Raw genomic sequence first — 13,844 nt, 5'->3', positions numbered from 1 at the left:
AGTATTTATGTAGCCTATCACAGTAAAGGCAGCCATGCAAATGGCAGCTGCTACTCCATTTGTGTGGCTGCCTTTACCGTGATAGGCTACATAAATACTTATGTAGCCTATCACAGCTGCAAGAACACAAATGGCGGCCGCAGCAGCCCGGCCGCGGCCGGCCAGGAGACCAGCTGGAGCCGCCACTGGAGCTGTTGTTGGAGCTTCCGCCGCCACTGCATCCGCCCCAGTTAAGTTCCATCCCAGGGGGATTCTGCGGGGTGGGGGGGGCAGGAGGCTGTTCCACCATGGAATTCGTGGTGGAATTCTCTGACATCCCTAACTCGGAACCTCTGCAGGGAGGGCTGATTAAGATGGTCCACCCCAAGAGGCTGATGGATCTGAATGGTTTCCTGACAGCTCTTAGGGATTTTCCTGTTGCCTCAGCAGGTGATTCTGTCAAAGCCCTGGCCGATCTCTGAAATGGATAAATGACCATGGTCATGGACACAATTGCTACTGAGAGTCCTCTCTCATGAAGTGGAGCCGCACCAGCACCCTGGTTTTCTAGGGAGCTGGAGGTAGGGATGTCAGAGAAATCCACTGCAGATTCAAATGAGGCCAGATTCTTTGGAATCCAGCCTCAGGAATCTGCAGCAGATCAGGACCACTTACCTCCGTTCCAGGAGGACTGGAGGTGGAACGGCACCCGGCTGCTTCTTGCCAGCCGGAGCTGTTCACTAGGGATGTCAGAGAATTCCGCCACAGATCTTGGTGAGGCCGAATGCCAGTGCATTTGGACCCCTGAAATCCATGGCGGAATGAAGCCCCTGCACCCCCACCCCACAAAAGGCATGCGAAACAGAGCACTTACCTGCAGCGAATCCACACTGACCATTTGCGGCTGCAGCAGCCCGGCCATGGCCGGAACTCCGGCTGCAGCCAGCCCTGGCAGGCAGGTCCGCAGAGCCGCCACGTAGTGGAGCCAACCAGGAAGGATTCCAGGGGGAGGGACGGAGCGCCTCCCCCCCCACCGCGGATGCCCTGGCACAGAGCCAGGTAAGGGATTTGTACATCCCTATTCCGAGTGCCAGCAAGTCTAAACCCCACCAGATAGTGATCTGTCCATGGCAATGGAACTATAGATAGTTCCTCCACTCTCAGATCACTATCACCCCATCCAGCACAGAACACAAGGTCCAGAATGTGCCCAGCAGCATGGGTGGGGCCAGATACCTTTTGGGACAGACCCATGGTTGTCATGGTGGACATGAAGTCCTGAGCCACTCCTGACGGGGCAGCTTTAGCATGGATGTTGAAATCCTCCAGCACAACAAGCCAAGGGGTCTCCAACCCCAACCCCAAGACTACCCCAGCTAGCTCAGGAAGGGAGACTGTTGAGCAGCAGGGTGGATGGTACACCAACAGAATCCCTATTCTGTCCTGGGCACCTACCTTCAAATACATACACTCGAATCCAGCAGACTGTGGGATAGGGAACCTGGTCAGGGGGATCGAATCCCTATAGACCTCTGCCACTGCATCTCCCTGCCTCCCAGGTCTCGCCTGCTGCTGGACAGAGAACCCTGCAGGGCAGAGCTGAGAGAGCTTAACACCCCCACTGCTTCATCCAACAAGGGCTCTGTAATAAAGGCCAGGCTAGTGTGCTCATCCACAACCAGCTCCTGGATAGCAGTTGTTTTACCATTCACTAGGGGTGAACGAAAGTCACTTACCTGGTCTCGCAGCTTGCTTCACTGTGGGGGGGAGGCGCTTCGCTGCTCCCCCCGAAGTTCAGGCCGGGGGGGAGGCTTCCCACCTCGCCCGGCCGAAATTCAGGCCGGGGAGAAGCGCCCTGTCTCCCCGGCTGTGAACTTCAAAAGAAAAAAAAACACGCCCCTGTGATAGGCTACGTAACGGTTAACGTAGCCTATCACGGCTAGATCTGCAAAGTCAGCCATGATAGGTACGTTAATCATCACGTAGCCTATCACGGGTGACTTTGAAAAAAAAAAGCGTACGCAAATGGCAACCCCCATAGGGAGCCGCCATTTGCGTTCCTTATTTGGTCCCTGTAGTCTACGTAAAGATTTACGTAGACTACGGCGAAAATAAGGGCAATGCTATTTGCGTTGCCCTTATTTTCGCCGTAGTCTACGTAAAACTTTACGTAGACTACAGGGACCAAATAAGGAACACGAATGGCGGCTCCCTATGGGGGCTGCCATTAGCCATACGTGCTTTTTTTTTTTTTTAATTCACCCGTGATAGGCTACGTGACGAGTAACGAAGCCTATCACGGCTGACTTTGCAGATCTAGCCGTGATAGGCTACGTTAATCATTACGTAGCCTATCACAGGGGCGTATTTTTTTTTTTTACTTTGCTTGTAATGGCGGCGGCGGCAGCCGGTCGAAAGACCGGCTGCCACCCCCGCCCCTGACGAAGACCTGCCAAACTGCCGCCAGGACCCGCCGCCGGGAGGGACATTCGTGAAAGGTAAGTCCCATCCCAGGGGGGGGCGGGGGGCAGAGAAGTTCTCCCCGAATAACCTTCGGAGGACCGAATGCGTTGGCGCTCGGCCCCCCGAAGTTTCGGGGAGAAATTCTCCCCCATCCCTACCATTCACTGAGCTGGCATGGAGCAGCAGTAGCAGTTTCAACTTGGGGGTCTGTTGCCAGGGCCATCCATCTTATTTGAGTTGGGGGACAATTGGGGACAGTCAGCACCCTATTGTTACACACTCTGCCTTTAGAGTCTGACTGTATCTCCCCCCCCCCCCGTATCTCCCTCTGCCCTGTAGAACCATGATGGCCATTCCCTGGCTCCCAACACCTCCCCTCTTCTTTAAAAAAACACACCTCTAGTGCTGCCAGCCCTACAGGTCACACTGAGGCAAGCAGTCCCCCTCTCCCCTTTCAAGCAGGGTGACAGGCCCTCTCCCTCATGTTCCCCCAAAGGGGATCCCCAAAGGGGTGACCCCCTTTGGTGTCGCCCCCTTTGAAGGTGACACCTGCCAGCGGTGGTCCTGCCCCCATCGGAGCCTGGGTTTTATGCCCTAGCTCACACAGATGTTGCAGCTGGGAGGGGGGAGGCACTTGGGTGGAGATAGTAATGATATCTCTACTACAGTAAAGTGTTCTATAGTTAGTCCTAATGGTTTTGCCTGCATCACCTAGAAAAGATGGTGCCTGAAACAGAAAGAACCAGTGAATGAGGTTTGTGCAGAGTGGGAAATGCATTTATAAAAATGTCTCAAGGTGCTGGTCCTCACCTTAAAAGGAGAATTCAAATTGCCTCCTGATTTGGGCAATGTTCACCGCAGGCATAACAGAGGCAAGCTCTTGAATGATATTAATCAGTTATAATTAATTAAAGAGGCAGTACATCCTAACAGCAGCAAATTGCCTCAGGAAGGTAATGGAGGGGGAGGCATAAAAAGGGTCTGTAGCAGACTCCAAAAACAATCAGAGGATTAGAACAGGAGTGAGGAACTTTTATTCAGCCTGGGGGAGAGATTATGGCCACCTCTCTCACACCATTCACACAGACATCCACACGCCATGTGATCAACTCTGTTAATTAATCAATTTATTATTTATTTATGTAGAGCATTTTTACCCCACTCTTCAGCCGAAAAAGGCTCCCAGAGTGGCTTACAAAGGCTAATATTAAGACAGTCCCTGCCCTCAGGCTTACAAACTAAGAGGCATGACACAAAAGGAAAAGGGATTGGGATAGGGATGGCAGAGAATTCCGCCATGGATTTCAGTGAGGCCGAATTCCAGTGCATTCAGCCCCCCGAAATCCGTGGCGGAACAGCCTCCTGCCACCCGCCCCCCACCCTCCCCGCGGAATCCCCCGGGACGGTACTTACATGCGGCGGATTCAGCGGTGGTTCTGGCGGCAGATGCGGCAGCGGCGGTGGCAGCGGTGGATGCGGCGGCAGCGGCTGGCTGTCCGCGGCCGGGCTGCTGCGGCCGCCATTGCCATCCCTCCAGGCTGCCGTGATAGGCTACGTAAGAATTTACGTAGCCTATCACGGCTACCCCGCCCCCCCAAAAAATGGCACTTACCTGGGACGCATCCCAGGATGGCACTTACCTGGGATGGATGTGGCGGATGCGGCAGTGGTGGCAGTTGGTCTCCGGGCCAGCCATGGCGGGGCTGCTGCCACCACCATTGCTGTCCTTGCAGCTGTGATAGGCTACGTAAGAATTTATGTAGCCTAACACAGCTAACCCCCCCCCCAAACCCAGCGTATTCAAATGGCAGCCACTACGGCGGCTGCCATTTGCGTTCCCTGATTTTCACCAATTTATCTTATGTAAATATTTACGTAAGATAAAACGCTATTTGCGTTCCCCTTTTTTTGCCGTTTTATCTTACGTAAATATTTACGTAAGATACATCGGTGAAAAAGAGGGAACACAAATGGCAACCGCCGTAGCCGCCGCCATTTGTGTACGCTCGGTTTTGGGGTGGGGTTAGCAGTGATAGTCTATGTAAATTCTTATATAGCCTATCACAGCTGCCTGGCTGGATGCAAATGGCGGTCGCTATGGCGGCCCCCATTTGTGTCCGCAGCAGCCTGTCCACGGTCAGAAATCCAGTAGGGATGTCAGAGAATTCTGCCACGGATCTCGGGAAGGCTGAATGCCAGCACATTCAGCCCCCTGAAATCGGTGGCGGAACGGTTTGCCCCCCCGCCCCCCCCGGGACGGGACTTATGTTGGGTGGAACTTCCTGGTGGCGGCAGCTCCGGCGGCGTCATTTCCAGTTAAAAAAAAAAACATGATAGGCTACGTAAATGTTTACGTAGCCTATCACGGCTGATTTAAAAATAAAAAACCAAAAACGCACGTACACAAATGGCGGCGCCCATGGGCGCCGCCATTTGCGTTCCTTATTTTGGCACGTCTTAGTCTACGTAAACATTTACGTAGACTAAGAATGTGAAAATAAGGGGAACGGAAATAGCATAGATGCTACACTACTTCCGTTCCCCTTATTTTCGCCGTCTTAGTCTACGTAAATGTGTACGTAGACTTAGACGTGCCAAAATAAGGTGCGCAAATGGCTGCGCCCATGGGCGCCTCCATTTGCATATGCATGTTTTTTTCCTTTTAAATCAGCCGTGATACGCTATGTAAACATTTACGTAGCCTATCACGGCTGACTGCAGGGACGCAAATGGCAGCAGCTACGGCCACCACCATTTGCATCCCTGATAGCCAGCAGCCAGATATCCGGCTGCAGGCGGAGACGGCTGGCGGCTCTGCAGAATCCCTGCGGAGTGGAGCAGGCTGGCCAGGATTCCGCGGGGGAGGAACGGAGCACCTCCCCCCCGGCCAGAATTTCAGGGGGAGGGACAGAGCACCTCCCCCACACTGCGAATGTCACCCTTCAAAAAGGTAAGTGACTTTCGTACATCCCTAAAATCCAGTTCTGGATGGCCCAGAGCCGGCCATCCAGGATTCCGGGGGAGAGGACTGGATCGCCTCTCTCCCTGTCGAGTGCCTCCCCCCCCCACCATGAAAGATTCCACAAAAAGGTAAGTGACTTTCATACATCCCTAGTTGGGAGGATGGGAAGAAACCGAATACACTGCTGGGTGATGTATTGGGACAGGTTGGTCTCCCTCTTGTCATGATGTTCTTCCTGGGAGGCCAGAGGTGCAGCCTCCCAGTCACCCTCAGTGCTCTGGCTGGTGGATGAGGCAAGGGTCTGCAGTCCCCAGGAACTGTTAATGTTATCCACTCACATGTACTTACATGGACCATTTATCAAGCAGGTTCAGATCAGACATATTGGAATTTTGCTGTTACCACAGTTTGGATGAGTGCATAAATTGTGACTGGAAAGATATGAATATTGGTATATGAATAATGGTAAGTGGTATAGCCCCTTCATGGATGACTGCCTTGTTGTGGTGAAAGGCTTGCGTAACTCAGTGAAGCCATACGCTATGCCGTGCAGGGCCACCCAAGACGGACAGGACATGGTGGAGAGTTCTGACAAAATGTGGTCCACTGGAGAAGGAAATGACAACCCACTCCAGTATTCTTGCCAAGGAAACCCCATGGAACGTATCACAAGGCTAAAAGATATGACGCCGGAAGATGAGCCCCTAAGGTCAGAAGGTGTCCCATATACTACTGGGGAAGAGCAGAGGGAATTTCCAAGTAGCACCAGAAAGAGTGAAGCAGTTGGGCCAAAACCAAAAGGACACTCAGCTGTGGATGTGTCTGGTGGTGAAAAGGAAATCCGATGCTGTAAAGAACAATATTGTTTAAGAACCTGGAATGTAAGATCAATGAATCAAGGAAAGCTGGAGGTGGTCAAACATGAGATGGCAAGATTGAACATCGACATCTTGGGAATCAGCGAACTAAAATGGACAAGCATGGGTGAATTTAATTCAGGTGACCATCATATCTACTACTGTGGGCAAGAATCCCTTAGAAGAGATGGAGTAGCACTCAGAGTCAATAAAAGGGTGGGAAAAGCAGTACTGGGGTACAATCTTAAAAATGATAGAATGATTTCAGTACGAATCCAAGGCAAACCATTCAACATCACAGTGATTCAAGTCCATGCCCCAACCACTGGGGCCGAAGAAGCTGAGGTTGATGGGTTCTATGAAGACCTACAACACCTTCTAGAACTAACACCAAAAAAAGATGTCCTCTTCATCATAGGGGATTGGAATACTAAAGTAGGAAGTCAAGAAATCACCGGGATAACAGGCAAGCATGGCCTTGGTGTACAAAAAGAAGCAGGACAAAGGCTAATAGAGTTTTGCCAAGAGAACACGCTGATCATGGCAAACACTCTTTTCCAACAGCACAAGAGGCGACTCTACACATGGACATCTACAGATGGTCAATATCGAAATCAGATTAATTATGTCCTTTGCAGCCAAAGATGGAGAAGCTCCATACAGTCAGTAAAAACAAGACCTGGAGCTGACTGTGGTTCAGATCATGAGCTTCTTATGGCAAAAGTTTTGCTTAAATTGAAGAACATAGGAAAAACCACTAAACCATTCTGATATGACCTAAATCATATCCCTGATGAATAGATTTCAATAGTGGAGGTGAGGAATAGATTTCAGGGATTAGACCTGATAGAAAGAGTGCCTGAGGAACTATGGACAGAGGTCTGTAACATTGTTCAGGAGGCAGCAACGAAATCCATCCCAAAGAAAAAGAAATGCAAGAAAGCCAAGTAGCTGTCTGATGAGGCTTTACAAGTAGCTGAGGAAAGAAGGGAAGTGAAAAGCAAGGGAGAAAAGGGAAGATATATCCAACTGAATGCAGAGTTCCAGAGAATAGCAAGGAGACACCAGAAGGCCTTCTTAAATGAACAATGCAAAGAAATAAAGGAAAACAATAGAATGGGAAAGACTAGAGTTCTTTTCAAGAAAATTGGAGATATCAAGGGAAAGTTTTCTGCCAAGACGGGCATGATAAAGGACAAAGAAGGCAGGGACCTAACTGAAGCAGATGAGATTAAGAAGAGGTGGAAAGAATACACAGAAGAATGACACAGGAAAGCTCTTAATGTCCCTGATAGCCATGATAGTGTGGTCACTGAACCTGAGGCGGACATCCTCGAGAGTGAAGTCAAGTGGGCCTTAGGAAGCATTACTAACAACAAAGCTAGCGGAGATGACAGTCTTCCAGCTGAGCTATTTAAGATCCTAAAAGATGATGCTGTTAAAGTGCTGCACTCAATATGCCAACAAATGTGGAACATTACACAGTGGCCACAAGACTGGAAAAGGTCAGTTTACATTCCAATTCCAAAGAAGAGCAACACCAAAGGTGTTCAAACTACTGTACAATTGCTCTCATTTCACATGCCAGCAAGGCGATGTTCAAAATCCTACAAGCTAGGCTTCAGCAGTATGTGAACCGAGAACTACCGGAAGTACAAGCTGGGTTTCGAAGAGGCAGAGGAACTAGAGATCAAATCGCCAACATTCACTGGATCATGGAGAAAGCAAGAGAATTCCAGAAAAAAGATCTATTTCTACTTCATTGACTATGCTAAAGGCTTTGATTGTGTGGATCACAACAAACTGTGGCAAATTCCTAAAGAGATGGGAGTACCAGACCACCCTACCTGTCTCCTGAGAAACCTGTACGAGGGCCAAGAAGCAACAGTCAGAACCAGACATGGAACAACTGATTGGTTCAAAATTGGGAAAGGAGTACGACAAGGCTGCATACTGTCGCCCTGCTTATTTAACTTATAGGAAGAGTACATCATGAGAAATGCCGGGTTGGATGAATCACAGGTCGGAATTAAGATTGCTGGGAGAATTATCAACAACCTCAGATACGCAGACAATACCACCCTAATGGCAGAAAGCGAAGAGGATCTAAAGAGACTCTTGTTGAGGGTGAAAGTGGAGAGTGCAAAAGCTGGTTTGAAACTCAACATTAAAAAAACTAAGATCATGGCATCTGGTCCCATCACTTCCTGGCATATAGAAGGGGAAGAAATGGAAGCAGTAACGGATTTTATTTTTTTGGCCTCCAAGATCACCGCAGACGGTGACTGCAGCCATGAAATTAAAAGACGCTTGCTCCTTGGGAGGAAAGCTATGGCAAACGTAGACAGCATAGTAAGAAGCAGAGACATCACCTTGCCGACAAAGGTTCATATAATCAAAGCTATGGTTTTTCTAGGGATGGCGGAGAATTTCTCCCCGAATCTTCGGGGGGCTGAGCGCCAACGTATTCGGCCCCCTGAAATTGGCGGTGAAATTCTCTGCCCCCCCGCCCCCCCCGGGATGGGACTTACCGTAGCCGAATGTCCCTCCCAGTGGCGGGTCCCGGCGGCGTTTCGGCGGGCTTTCGGCGGAGGCAGGGGCGGCAGCCGGTCTTTCGACCGGCTGCCGCTGCCGCCATTACAGCTGAAGTAAAAAAAAACAATAAATCCTGTGATAGGCTACGTAACGATTTACGTAGCCTATCACGGCTAGATTTGCAAAGTCAGCCGTGATAGGCTACGTTAATCGTTACGTAGCCTATCACGGGTGACTTTGAATAAAGAAAAAAAAAGCATGTACGCAAATGGCGGCCCTCATGAGGTGCTGCCATTTGCGTTCCTTATTTGGTCCCTGTAGTCTACGTAAAGATTTACGTAGACTACGGCGAAAATAAGGGCAACGCAAATAGCGTTGCCCTTATTTTTGCCGTAGTCTACGTAAATCTTTACGTAGACTACCGGGACCAAATAAGGAAAGCAAATGGCGGCACCCCATGGGGGCCGCCATTTGCGCACGCGCTTTTTTTTTTTTCCAAAGTCACCCATGATAGGGTACGTAACGATTAACGTAGCCTATCATGGCTGACTTTGCAAATCTAGCCATGATAGGCTGCGTAAATCGTTACGTAGCCTATCACGGGGTCTTTTTTTTTTAACTTTTGTAGTTCGCGTCCGGGGAGACGGGGCACTTCTCCCCGGACTGAATTTTGGCCAGGCGAGGTGGGAAGCCTCCCCCCCGGCCTGAATTTCAGCTGGGCAAGGCGGGACGGCTCCCCCTCCTTGCCTGAACTTTGGGGGGAGAAGCGAAGCGCCTCCCCACCACCGCAAAGCAAGCTGCGAGACCAGGTAAGTGACTTTTGTACATCCCTAGGTTTTTCCAGTAGTAACATATAGTTGTGAGAGCTGGACTATAAGGAAGGCTGAGTACCGAAGACTTGATGCTTTCGAACTGTGGTGCTGGAGAAGACTCTTACGAGTCCCCTGGACTGCAAGGAGGTCAAATCAGTCAATTCTAAAGGAAATCAATCCTGAGTGCTCATTGGAAGGACAGATACTGAAGCTGAAGCTCAAATATTTTGGCCTCCTAATGCGAAGAGAAAACTCACTGGAAAAGACCCTGATGCTGGGAAAGATTGAAGGCAAAAAGAGAAGGGGACGGCAGAGGATGTGATGGCTAGATAGCATCACCGATGCAATGAATATGAACTTGAGGACACTCTGGGAGAGAGCGGAGGACAGGAAGTCCTGGCGTGCTATGGTCCATGGTATCACGGACATGAGTCGGACATGACTTAACGACTGAACAACAACAAAGTGGTATATAATCTGATTTAATTATAATAATAATAGTAACAACAATAAACACCCTTTGAATACCAATTTCTTGATGAAATTGTGTATTAATTTAATATTCATGTCATATATGATATGCAGTATAGAAATGTATTGAGAATGAAAATAACAGTTTATGTACAGATTAGATCACTTTAAAATATAATTATTTTTTCATAAGTTACTGAAATGTTTATTAGTTAGAAAGAAGTGCATTTTCAAAAGCATTGGCTAACATTTGTCCAATTACCCTAATGGAGAACCTGCTCCCAAATGTATAACGTTCCTGGAACACTGTAAAATGTTCTGGGGGGCGACACCTTCTACTTTTCCTGTATCAGCAAAAGTAAAGATCATTCTTGTGGCACAGCCAGGTAAATATCATTTCATTTATCAAAAGAGTGGAGAAAAATATGCAGTGACCTATTTTCTTTTGCCATTTTACCCAACCACTACATTGCATAAATAGGAGCATATTAAAGCAGCTACAAAACTAGATAACAGCTTTTCACTTGTTGCCTCTCTTGGCTTAGTAGTGCTGCAAGACTTATATAATTCATTTGTATCTGCTCATTACTATGCCCCCTTATTCAGTGTCCTTGCTGCTTAAGGACTAACACCAGGGCCAGCACAAACCACTTTGATGTAAGCCCAGCCCAGCTATTAGATGCTACTATCAACATATATTGAAATTTGGGCAGAGTGGCATTCTTGGCTCTGATCTGGTCCATATTCTTTTGTGTTCTATGACTTGACATGGCCATGTGAATATTGCAGCATTCGCTTGCTCTGCTCTAGTTGGTCAGAAGTAGAAATGATTCCATAGGGTTGCCAAGTGGTTCAAAAGTATGAAATTAGGTAAAATGGGAACAGAACAAATGTCTCCCCCATCCTTAAAAAGAGATTCAAAGGAAACAAATTTTAGTTACCGTTAACATATATTGGTCAAACATGGAGTAGATGATTTTTGAAATTTACGGCAGAACCATAATAAAAAGGTTAATATATTTCACATTAATGTGTGTTAGGTTGGGTAGAGCTGTCTGATCCAGTTTCTACTGAAGACAGCTATAATATCATGTACTTATGGTGCAATCATATGCATGTTTATAAAGGAAAAAGTGCCATAACTCCCAGGATTTATTTATTTATTTATTTATTTATTTATTTCTTAAATTTCTATACCGTCCAATAGCCAAAGCTCTCTGGGCAGTTCACGTAACGGCTGGATATGCTGGGAATTGTAGAACTTTTTTTCTGTCTAAACATGCAAAGGGTTGTACGAAAGTCACTTACCTGGTACCGCAGCTTGGTTCGCGGTAGGGGGGAGGCGCTTCAGTTCTCCCCCCAAAGTTCAGGCCAGGGGGGAGGCGCCCCGCCTCGCCCAGCTGAAATTCAGGCCAGGGGGGGAGGCGCCCCACCTCGCATGGCCGAAATTCAGGCCGGGGAGAAGCGCCTCGTCTCCCCGGCCGCGAAATAAAGAAGTGAATGTAAAAAAAAAAACACACACAGACGTGATAGGCTACGTAAATCATTACATAGCCTATCACAGGTGACATTGAAAAAAAAAAGCGCGTACACAAATGGCGGCACCCATGGGCGCCGCCATTTGCGTTCCTTATTTGGGCCCTGGTAGCCTATGTAAAGATTTACATAGACTACAGCGAAAATAAGGGGAACGCTATTTGCATTCCCCTTATTTGCGTTCCCCTAAAAAAAAAAAGTGCGTACACAAATGGCGGCACCCATGGTCACCGCCATTTGCATTCCTTATTTGGGCCCGGGTAGTCTACGTAAAGATTTACGTAGACTACGGCGAAAATAAGGGGAACGCTATTTGCGTTGCCCTTATTTTTGCCGTAGTCTATGTAAATCTTTACGTAGACTACCTGGGCCCAAATGAGGAACGCAAATGGCGGTGCCCATGGGCGCCGCCATTTGCGTACGCGCTCTTTTTTTTTTTCAAAGTCACCCGTGATAGGCTACGTAACAATTTACGTATCCTATCATGGCTGACTTTGGAAATCTAGCCATGATAGGCTACGTAAATCGTTACATAGCCTATCACGTGTGTGTCTGTGTGTGTGTGTGTGTGTTTACATTCACTTTGTAATGGCGGCGGTGGCAGCCAGTCGGAAGACCAGCCGCAGCCCCCGCCCCCGCTGAACCGCCGCCGAACCGCCGCCGGGACCCGCCGCCGAGAGGGACATTCGAGGGAGGTAAGTCCCATCCCGGTGGGTGGCAGGGGGGTAGGGGAGAATTTCACCGCCAATTTCGGGGGGCCGAATGCGTTGGCATTCGGCCTCCCCAAGATTTGTGGAGAAATTCTCCGCCATCCCTAAACATGCATGGGATTGCTAGGGATGGCAGAGAATTCCACCATGGACTCCAATGAGATGGGATTCTTTAGAATCCAGCCCCCCAGATTCCGTGGCAGAACGGATGAACCCCCATCCGCCACCCAGCAAAGTTTGCCCAGATGGACCCTACCTGCCACCGGCTGGGCCTGGTCTGTCCACTGAGTCCGCAGCCGTCCGCTGCCAGTCTGTGGATGTAAATGTCATCTGGCATAGTGGATCTTACGTCGCCTATCACGGCAAAGAGAAGGGAGGCAAATAGCATCCGCTTTGCCATTTGCATCCCTGCTCTTTGCTGTCATAGGCTACATAAAGATTTATGTAGCCTATCACAAAAAGAGCAGGTATGCAAATGGCATCCACTATGCCGGCCACCATTTGCATCTGCAGACCGGCAGCTGGCGGAGGTCTGGCTGCGGATGGACCCAGACGGTGGCTCCACGGACTCGCCACGGAGCGGAGCTGGCCAGGGAGGATTCCGGGGGAAGGAATGGATCGCCTCCCCCCTGAGGACCCCCAGGCGGACTGGCGGACCTCCAGGCGGACTGTGGACCCGCAGGTGGACTGGTTTGTACAACCCAAGGAATTGCAGCCTTAATTCTTTTCTAAGGTTCATTTTTTTCAATAGATTTTCATGTAATGCCACATTATTTTCATGCATATTTTCATGCATATCTTTCCAAACATACACATCAGTTGTGCACATTTTTAAAATGTTTATACCCGTAATTTTGCTCAGTACAACCACCTACGGTTCCCTTAGATTTTGAAGTAACTCTAGGGACGGCTAACTCATATGCTAAGGGAGCAATCCTATAGGTATAGGCGGCCAGAGGCAACTGCTTATCCAATGCATGGCGGGAGGAGTGCAGAGGGGCTCATCTCCTCTGCACTCCGGATGCCTTGCATTTGTGGTGAGACAGATGACTTCAGCTGATCTCGGAAGCCAAGCAGGTTCAGCTAGGGATGTCAGAGAATTTCTCCACGAATCTCCAGGAGGCCGAATGCCAGTGCATTCGGCCCCCCGAAATTGGTGGAGAAATGATCTGCCCCCCCGCCCCACCGGGATGGGACTTACCTTTGGCGAATGTCCCTCGCGGTGGCAGCTCCCAGCGGCGGCTCAGAGGCAGCGGCGGCTGGTCTTCTGACCGGCCTCCGCCTCCGCCATTTCCAAGTAAAAACAACAACAACAACAACAAACGTGATAGGCTACGTAAAGATTTACATAGCCTATCATGGCTAGGTCTTCAAAAAACACCATGATAGGCTACGTAAATGTTTACGTAGCCTATCACGGCTGACGTTGGGGGGGAAAAAAAGCGTGTACGCAAATGGTGGTGCCCATGGGCGCCGCCATTTGCGTTCCTTATTTTGACACGGGTAGTCTACGTAAATA

General features: G+C 49.2%; 1 protein-coding gene across 1 annotated transcript in view; it reads right to left on the bottom strand.

The window, feature by feature from the left end:
- Window positions 1-3,149: 3,149 nt before the first annotated feature.
- The window catches only part of LOC146343897 (uncharacterized), a 160,551-nt gene continuing 149,856 nt past the window's right edge, over window positions 3,150-13,844 (bottom strand). Inside the window, exon 2 of the mRNA XM_084859765.1 lies at window positions 3,150-3,169. Within this exon, the coding sequence (XP_084715891.1) occupies window positions 3,150-3,169 (20 nt within the window). The remainder of the gene's footprint in view (window positions 3,170-13,844) is intronic.

Source organism: Heloderma suspectum, chromosome 5 (assembly GCF_057233095.1).
Source record: "Heloderma suspectum isolate Gila_16-S chromosome 5, 16-S_ref, whole genome shotgun sequence".
Taxonomy (NCBI): domain Eukaryota; kingdom Metazoa; phylum Chordata; class Lepidosauria; order Squamata; family Helodermatidae; genus Heloderma; species Heloderma suspectum.
This window is presented reverse-complemented; position numbering and strand designations above follow the sequence as displayed.